Source organism: Sturnira hondurensis, unplaced genomic scaffold (assembly GCF_014824575.4).
Source record: "Sturnira hondurensis isolate 20B ecotype Veracruz unplaced genomic scaffold, ASM1482457v3 Scaffold0004136, whole genome shotgun sequence".
NCBI classification, from domain to species: Eukaryota; Metazoa; Chordata; class Mammalia; order Chiroptera; family Phyllostomidae; genus Sturnira; species Sturnira hondurensis.
The window spans coordinates 9,786,632-9,796,802 of NW_028076767.1; the positions used below are offsets into that span (position 1 = coordinate 9,786,632).

The 10,171-nt window shown below is 37.1% G+C and overlaps 1 protein-coding gene across 2 annotated transcripts in view; it reads left to right on the forward strand.

Annotated features, from left to right (window-relative positions):
- The window catches only part of HECW2 (HECT, C2 and WW domain containing E3 ubiquitin protein ligase 2), a 363,235-nt gene extending 353,639 nt beyond the window's left edge, over positions 1 to 9,596 (forward strand). For both annotated transcript variants that reach the window (XM_037043719.1, XM_037043721.1), the window contains one exon: positions 3,427 to 9,596. In XM_037043719.1, the coding sequence (XP_036899614.1) occupies positions 3,427 to 3,538 (112 nt within the window). In that variant the 3' untranslated portion in view covers positions 3,539 to 9,596. The remainder of the gene's footprint in view (positions 1 to 3,426) is intronic.
- The last annotated feature ends 575 nt before the right edge of the window (positions 9,597 to 10,171 follow it).

The following is a 10,171-nucleotide window of genomic DNA, read 5'->3' on the forward strand; positions in this document are numbered from 1 at the left end:
GGAAAGATGCTCAGCCTTGTTGATAACCAAAGAAAAAAATGTTTAATTTGATTTAAAAGAAGTACATCTTTTAGTCTAATGGGATAAGGAATGTTATATGTCTAAACACACAAAGTATGGAGCATGATTAGAGTGAAAATATATTTTGCTTCTCTGCCTCTCTCTAGAGGCAGAGAGAGAGATAATATATCCATTATCTAGAGAGATAATTATATCCATTTAATATTTTTATTCCAGTTTCATGCAAGATAGATAGAACTGCCTTATTCTAGTTGATTTTTTTTAAAAATGTTGAGATTCTACTGTCAAGTGGTATAAGAATTATATTAAGTGCAATTCTCAGAAGTTTATTTATAGCCAAAAAAGGTATTTCCCTGAAAATATTAAATAGATGACTTCCCTTCAATATGTCTTAGAGTTTCTAATAACAAGTCTGTAAACTCTGAGGCAGCACTATTGCTGTGTCCCGAAACTGATGCTTTTGTAACAGAGCCCCTTCATGTTCCTGTTTTCAATAAGCCATGTGGCCACACAGCTGTCTTATTATCTCTTTATCTCATAATTTCCGTGAGTCATGATTATCTCTTGGCAATTTAATGGAGGCAATTAGAGTAAATCTTTTTGATGATAAGGAAATGTAGTGAAGCTGACAATACATCTCTTATTAATTGGTCAAACACTATGACCCAGGAATTGTATTAAGTGTTTTCTGTCATTTTGCTTAATCCTCATATCCTTCGGAGACAAATTACATTATTCTTTTTTTACTGGAGAGAAAGTTGAGTCTCAGAGAGTTTTCATAACTCAGTCCAATTCATACAGCTGGTTGGTGGAGCTGCAGTTCAAACCTGAGTCTGTCTAACTCTGAACCTCTGATCGTCCCTCCACTACACTACCCTGCATCTAGGAATATAATTATATTCATTTTGTAAGTGTAAAAGTTATGAATAAGAACAAGATTTAAACATGCAACTTCATAAAAATAGCATATTAATAATCTTAGCTCTTAAAATTCCATATTAATTCAGGAGCATTTTTTTTTTAGTCAAAGCTTAGCTCCCACAACAGGCTGTTGTACATTCATAAGAAAATGTTTCCCATCCCATGTCAAACATGTAGATTTGCTCCCTGATAAAATGTACTATTTGAAGACCATCAGTTTTTTGTTTGTTTTTTTTTGTGATTCAGGTGCAAATAACAGGAAGGCATTTTTTTTCCTCTATCTCGGCAAAAGGGGAGTATTTCTAAAAAAGAATACCTAATGTAATGATTTCAACGGCATTATTCTGCATTGTGATTTAGGAGAAAACAGACAACCCAGAATTCAAAGGAGTAACAATGGTGTACTGACTTTTTGACAGGGGAGGCCAGCCAGGGACTTTCCCAGGAATCTGCGCTGTGAGGGAGGTCTTAGGCACACTCAGTGCTCTTCCCTGCCCAACAGCGTGAAACAATTTGAAATGCAGATTTCCTGAGAGACATCCATGCACACGTCAGTTCTGGAAATGAATTACTTTATAAGAGCTTATATTCATGTCTGAAAAACAAGTAACAATAAAAGAGAATGAAAAATGAGAACTTGTTTTCGTAATTCCTAGACATCTAAACAAGTAGTAATATGTATGAAATATGAATTTATTTCTGGGTTCTCTGTTCTGTTCCATTGGTCTATGTGCCTGTTTTTATGCCAGTACCAGGCTGTTTTGATTACAGTGGCCTTGTAATACAGTTTGATATCAGGTATTGTGATCCCTCCTACTTTGTTCTTCTTTCTCAAAATTGCAGCTGCTATTCGGAGTCATTTATGGTTCCATATAAATTTTTGAAGTGTTTGTTCTATGTCTGTGAAATATGCCATTGGTACTCTAATAGGTATTGGATTGAATCTGTAAATTGCTTGGGGTAGTATGGACATTTTGATGATGTTAATTCTTCCAATCCATAAACACGGTGTATGTTTCCATTTGTGTCTTCCTTGATTTCTTTCTTCAGTGTTGTGTAGTTTTCTGCATACAGGTCTTTTACCTCCTTGGTTAGATTTATTCCCAGATATTTTATTTTTGTTTTTGCTATATCAAGTGGGATTTTTTCTTGATTTCTGCTTCTGCTGATTCATTGTTAGTATACAAAAATGCCTCTGATTTCTGGATATTGACTTTGTAACCCGCTGTTTTGCCAAATTCACTTATTAGTTCGAGCAGTCTGATGCAAATTAAAACCACAATGAGATACCACTTTACACCGGTCAGAATGGCTATCATAAACAAAGCAATAAACAACAAATATAGGAGAGGGTGTGGGGAAAAGGGGACTCTGGTTCACTGTTGGTGGGACTGCAGACTGGTACAACCATTATGGAAAACAGTATGGAATTTTCTCAGAAAACTAAAATTGGATCTGCCTTTTGACCCAGCAATTCCACTGCTAGGATTGTATCCTAAGAACCCTAAAACACCAATCCCAAAGAACATATGCACCCCAATGTTCATAGCAGCACAATTTACAATAGCCAAGAGCTGGAAGCAACCTAGATGCCCGTCAGTAAATGAATGGATCAAAAAACTATGGTACGTATACACAATGGAATTCTATGCAGCAGAAAGAAAGAAGGAGCTCCTACCTTTTGCAACAGCATGGATGGAACTGGAAAGCATTATACTGAGTGAAATAAGCCAGGTGTTGAAGGACAAATACCATATGATCTCACCTTTAACAGGAAGCTGAACAACAAAACAAGCAAGCAAAATATAACCAAAGTCACTGAAATAGAGAACAGGCTGACAGTGACCAGAGGGGAGGGAATTTCAGGGGAAACAGGGGAGGGGTTTAGAGGAACCTATATAAAGGATACATGGACAACAACTGAGAAGGTTGGAAATGGGAGGGAGTGGGGAACATGGGGGGTGGGATGGGATGGGAGTAATAGACAGAATACTGTACTTAAAAAATAATTAAATAAATATTAAAAATAATAAAAAAGAAATATGGATTTAAGTTGTGAAAATATGAAGAATATATATTTTTAAGAGTTTCTAAAAATTTAATTGATTTATTTTTAAGAGAGGAGGGAAGGGTGGAAGAGAGAGAAATATCGATTGCAACCCAGCTTGTGCCTTGTCTGGGAAATGAAACGATGACCTTTCGCTTTGCAGGTAGATACCCAACCAGCTGAGCCACACCAGTCAGGGCAAAAAATATACATTTTTAAACATCCCATTTCCCTAAGAGAAATTCAATTCTGGTTTTTTTTCAATTCTGAATTGTGAAGTCAAAATGCTTTCAAAGTTTTCTCCAAAAGGAGTGTAAAACTTGGTAGCAAACCAAATTGAATATGAAAGAGAAGCATGCACATAACACACACACACAGAACAAGGGCCCTCATTTTCCTCCAAGCGTTCTAAATCACTGTGCTTCCTCTGTTTGCAGAGCTCACACTTGCTTTAACCGTCTGGATCTACCCCCGTACCCATCCTTCTCCATGCTTTATGAAAAACTCCTGACAGCGGTTGAAGAGACCAGCACCTTTGGACTTGAGTGACCCGGAAGCACAATGCCTGGGTGTGGTATGGACAGGCAATTTCAGAAGCTGCCCCCTAAAAGAACGGATGAACACAGGAAGTTTGAAGAGTATGCTTCCATTAGAGTAAAACCGAGTGCTGTCATCTCCCAGGAGCACGTGCTTTGCCATATTTGGGGACTGGATAGTGGTGATGAGTCCCCTTTGAAGGATTTGGGTGAGCTTGATGCCCAGGGAACAAGCCAACAGTCTTTCAATCAACAGTTCTTGACTGCCAAACTTTTTTCCATTTGTTATGGTCCAAGACAAAGATGAACCTGTACATGATCAGCTAGCTCTAGGGTAACTTTTCAGGGACTCGGGAGAATCTTGAAACTTATTGTTGAACGTGGTTCGCACCAAACTGGCAGCACTTGACCCCATCACCAAATTAGTGTGAGTTAAATGATATAATAAAAACAAATGTATTTCCTGAAAGTACATTCATTTCAGCCCTCAGTTGTAACAGAATTTTAATTTTCTTGCTTATGTGTGCCTGCATGGTGTGCACCATAGGTCACAGCTTTCATGGGACACGAGTGAAAATGACACCCAAGTCTATATGAGGTAACTTGAAGGATTTGCAATAAGGTAGTCTGTGACAATGTATATGCGAAGTGGTATGTACGTACGTACGACTGAAGACGAACTGTTATACAATGAATTACTAATGACAGACTTTATGCTTTATAATGCATGGAAACAATTTTAAATAACTAGCAATTAATCACAGCATATCAGGAAAAAGTACACAGTGAGTTCTGTTTATTTTTTACAGGTTCATTATACTTGTGTTCTTTAAGATGTATATAGGAGCCTACCTATCCTACCGTATGTGTAACCTGTCCCATTTTCACATTCCATGCTTGCTCCGGCATCATGCTAGTGTGTATCCTTTTAAGCACTCTCAAGGGAAAAAAGGGCCTTTTATTTTTATAAAGGTACAAAAAATTCCCCGAAATATTTTGCACTGAATGTACCAAAGTTGAAGGGACATTACAATATGACTAACAGCAACTCCATCACTTGACAAGTATACTAGAAAACAGCTTCTAAATCAGACTTCCTTCACGGTGCCGTGTCTACCACTACAAGGACTGTGCATCTCAGTAATAATTTTTTAAGTCTCACGATATGTGATAGTATGATATGCATTTATTTAAAATGCATTAGACTCTTCCATCCATCAACTACTTTACCGGATGGCATTTAATAAAGATATTTCGTACTTCCCCCACTGCTTTTTATTTGTACAGCATCATTAAACACTGCGCTCAGTGAAGGAGCCATCAGCAACACCCAGGAGATCAGCTCTCTTTAGTAATAAGAATTCCATTTTCCCTCATCAGTGAAGACATCCCAGATTGAAACTCTCAGTACTATATTTCTAAGCCTGCATTTTCACTGATGCATAATTTTCTTATCAATATAAGGAAACAATTTTTCTATGGTATCTCAGAAATTGCATGACACCACTAATGTTCTACTTGCTTAGTTTTATTAGAGGGTGTCCTTCGTTTTTATTGCTTTTGGGGTTTTTCATATCATTGTTTATTTCTTGACTTATGGCCATAACTAATCAGAGGCTCAATACGGTGAAGTTAAATTGTGAATAATAAAAGCATTGGATTAACATTTGTTTTGCCAGCCTATGGTTTTATAGGCATTGCCTGAACACTTCCTCGACATACAAGTAGCCATGGAATTCTAGTTATGGGATGTTGGCAATCTTACACTTTATAAAGGTTATATGCCTGGTTTTTGTAGGTTGGTTTTAAGAGCTGATTGCTCCCCGGTTGGTTAAGCTATGTTTTACTTTGGGGACTCTCATGTTGCATACCTGCACTAAAGGCACGTACTGCAGTGCAGGGAAACATTTAGAAATAAAGGCCATGGAAACCTGCAAATAAGAAAGGAAGAGTTACCTGTGTGATATGATTGGACTGGGGAAAAGGGAAGAGAAAAAAATTTTAACTGGAAATTTTAGTTTGTACTTACCGATCATGAATGTAAGTATATTTAGTTTTGCAAACTATTTTTACTTGTTTATACTTTTCATTACAAGGAAAAATAATATAATATAGTTTATTTAAAAACTACGTTTTTGATGGTATATAAGATGTTTCAGAGCTGGCATCTCTAAACAGCTGACATAGAAGTTTGCATTTCTTTCAAAAATGCATCCATAGACTGTGTTAGCTTTCATTTTGGTTTGTGGCTCTTTGTCACCATATTCCATATTATTAGGTGAGGGAAATTTGAAATAAATGTATCTCTGTAATTATTTCTAACAAATACATTACTCCCTTAGGGCAGCTGACTTTTCAAATAACAGTATAAGCATCTAGTTGCTACTGTTCTCAGAATTGGGGATTATCAAAGATTTACTTATCATATCAAAACACCATGATATTTGACCTATTTTTCTTCATTAGTAAAACAAAAAGTCCAATAATAACTTTATAAAATATTAAATACCATTTCCACAGAATAGTTTAGATTTTAATATACTTTGCAAATAGAAATATCCATATATATTTTATTCTGGACTGTGACTTAGATAAGTTGCTGTATGGTTTTGTTTTCTTGAAGAAATCCTTAAGTGATGCTCATACTGTACTGTCTTGTGATGTGAAAGACAGGAAGACAATGCACCATACACGTGTGCAGAACATCTCTGAGAGGAGACGGGAGGCACCCTATTGGCTTTTACTCTGTGCCAGCAACTGTGTTAGATGATGGAGCTACCAAACACAGAAGAGAGTCACAATCTGCCCTTGAGAAGTTCATAGTCTAGACTTGTAGACACCAAGGTTCAAAAAAGTATTTTTAATAACATCTGGTATGTTCTACAATCAAGAAATGAGAAGAGAATGGCTTGTTCCATCTGGGAGATCCATTGACTGCTTCATACATGAGAACTACTGTGTCAAAAAAAAAACCCCAAAATCACATAATTACCCTTTCTGTTGGTAACTGATGGTATGTAATACTGTGTTGATACTGGTCAAGTGTTGAAGCTCACGGACCATTTACACACAAGGGTTCAAAGTGTGCATGTGGGAGTTGAACCATGAAGGAACTACGGAAGGATCTTCAAATTATCAAAGAAATGCCAACATTAAGTCCAATAGTTTCTCTTTTTCCCCTGTCATCTTTACTACCATGCACCAACAGTTTTCAGTGTGAAAAATACCAGTCCTTGGGACCCTACCCAGTTCTGAGGTCAAAACCTTTCCTTGTGCACCAAATGAATGGATGTTGGGCAAAGAAGCACAGTCAGTTTACTAGCGTATGTTGTGTTTATAACTTGGTAGAAATTCTGTAACAAATGGAGGAAAATCTGTTCCACTTGCATAACAATCTGAGGTGGTAAATGGCATTCAAATGACTAACAGCAGTAGCAGCACATGTTTGCATAGCACTACAGAGTTTCAAAGGACTTTCAGGGGCATCGTCTCTTGGTCCGCACTTCCTTGGTGGGGTAGAAGGTGTAGTGTCCCATCTGGTTTGAGGCTGATTTTCATGGATGGCGGATGAGGTCGGTTTCAGTACTTCATAATTACAGCTCGAGGTTTCCTCTCTAGAGATGCAGAGACCAATGTTTCTACCAGCAAATTCCACTTTCAGTGAATGGTGCCAGACATGTCATCTACCAAAGACTGACTCTTTCCAACACTCTTAAAATGTGACACCTTCTGAAAAGCCCATGAAGAAATTAGTGTATTCATGGAAAAACTCCCCACAGGTTTAATAGTTTCATTTTGCTACTTGGTATAAGAAATTAAAAACAGAATGCAAAATTTGATTGCTTTTGGTGGATTTATATAGTATAGTAGTTTAGCGTTCTGAAATATTATTTCAAAGCAACATAATGAAAAAGAAAACACTTTAATCAGAAGCCTTAACTTATTTTTTAATTTTTAGTAATGATGGGTGTAGAAAGCCCCGGTTGCTGAGTTGCAGTGTGATGTGGCTGAAGAAACTATTGCGGGTTTTTTTTCCTTCTCTGTGTTCACATTCATTCAATTTTTTACTTTCCTTCTACACAAACTTCATTTATAACTTGACCACTTCTAAGACAAACATGTTAAAGTCTTACCAATTTTAACCCTATTCAGGAAACTCCCCAAGGAGGTGAAATGATGCTATATGAGGTACTTGTATGTCTGCGTAGCAGCCCAATCTCCAGACTGAATCTGAGTTTCAGGCCTTTTGTTTCCTCTCATCTGATTTAAATGATGGGTGAAAACACTAGATCTTAGACACCTTACTTCCATTAAAATTTGAATTTACATTGAGACTGTCACTTTCCATTCAATTCAAATGATGCAAAGTTTATTACCTACCTGGTTCGATTGTTTTCCAGGTAGGTTTGTTTGTCTAACATGGAAGCAAAGGAAGGCCAGAGACACCAGCGCTTTCTAAATTGTGGTTCACAGCCAGCCAGCCTCTGCCCACTGGGTGGTAAGGGGTGATAAAAAACGAGGAGCAGAAAGCCTAGCGCAGCAGTCGCGCCCTTCCCCCTCGGTGAATGCAGTGCTAATTACCGAACCGCAGTCAAAACTGAGGAGGGGTGACTGCATTCCAGCGAGTGTGTGTGCTATCCATATCGTCGCAATCGGCCCAGGAGGAATGCAGGAATGGCTAAGCTGGGGCTCAGATGGAGGGAAAATTAGAACAAGGGTGGGAGGAGCGTGTTAGAGCTTGCTGGTGGGGAACATATACTTCAATTTGGTGTTTGACTTTGAGAAAAGGAATGCCCTGCTGTCTGATGAGGGCACTGCCTGAGGATCTGCCTGATGGGAAACACCCTGTTGTGTGAGTTCAGCGGGTTGATAACGTGTCTGCATGGCAACACAAAGTCCAGTCCCAAAATATGTACTGAGACTTAACCACAGCTTGATTCGGAGAGTCAACAATTTAGTATTAAATTATGTTATGGATTTCTTTTAAACTTAAGAGTTATTATTACTATTATGAATTTTATATGTGAAATAAAAGGTGTTGCTCAGCTTATTACACTTAATTTGTTTTTAGCAGACATTCTTCAGCGTTAGAATAGCATTTGAGACATCTTTGTGGTTTCTAATAGTAACTTAAACGTTCTCTGTTCATCTAGAAAGCACAAACCTAAGAATTAGGTTGCTGAATTTCAAATGGAGATCTAATCAGTGTTTCCGATTTTTCAGGAAGTTAATCAAGACTGAAAATACATTTGCTTAGACTTAATATGCGAAGTAGTTGGCTTTCATGATGGAACAGTTCAGGGGAATTGAAAGGCCCTAGTTGCATGGTTTCTGGGGATCACGGGAAAATTAAATTTATGTCTGTGATTTTTACATCTAGTGACTGTGGGCAGGTGACACCTTTCTATCCAATTTTCTTTTAAGATATCACAATCCTATTGATCGGTATGTTGTGTAATTCAAACTGATCAACTGTTACTAACGCCAGTGAGGATTCACCAGTAAACTCCTGGTTGCTGTCGCCTTCTGCGAAAAAAAGGATGACCAACATTCAGGAAATACCTTGGAAGGTTTAACCAGGAAACACACAGAACTGAATGTTCTTTTAGGACCCTAATGCAGTACAAGATGTTATTACACCCTATTTTTTCTTTATATGATAACATAAGTAAAGTTTGAGGCTTGTTAATACGTTGGAAAGTACATAAGATTACATGTTTTTACAGTGGGGATGCAGGCATTCCAAAATAAATAAAAACACATGCCTCTCTCTTGCCTCTTACTGAAAGTATTCATCTAATTTTATAATAATGCTTACTTTTTAATATTAAGGCTCTTTAAAAAACATTTATTTCTAAGATTTCAGTAGAGCATGGGTGGTGTATTTTTTAAAGCCTTTCCATTTCTTTTCACCAACTCCATCCATTGTGTCTACTATACCACGTATCACAGTGAGTAGCTATGGTTCTATTGAGTTGATTTAAGCTTCATATTTATTCAATGTGACTTTAAATGGAGAATAATAATGGGAGGCTTTTGCTATTGGCATTAAGATTACACAGCTCTCATTTCACTTTATATTTAAATTTCATCTTTTTTTTCAAAGCAAATAATTCAGATTGTTAACATCTTAGAAGTGATTCATGGGTAGTGTTAAACGGAGCCTAGAGCTCTGGAGTGTAGACCAGTGGTTTGTTTTCTGCAAAGTCTGTATTCTTACCCTCACCTGAACCCCTGACTTTTGTGTTGTATTTTTTTATGATTCTGAAATGCTTGGAGGGAAAGATATTTTGATGTGTACAATTTGTTTTATTTTCATACTGATCTCTATTTTTGTTTAAAACCATGTTGCATCATGAAATCACTTAATCCAAAATAAATCTTCTTTAAAAAATAGATTATGACTTTTCTGTGATACATTTGGGGAAGAAAACCTGGCTGAAAGAAAACAAAATAAGGATAAAGGTCTCACGGGAATAGTGTGCAGCTTTGCAAGAAATTTTCTTTTCATGATATTTATAGTCAGGATTCTGTTTTTTTATCCCTAAAATTGCATTTTGCTATATGATAGGCTATCGATTAATGTTGAAGAAATGACTTCGCGTACACATAATCTCAACTCACATGGGCTGAAACTGTCTGTGAA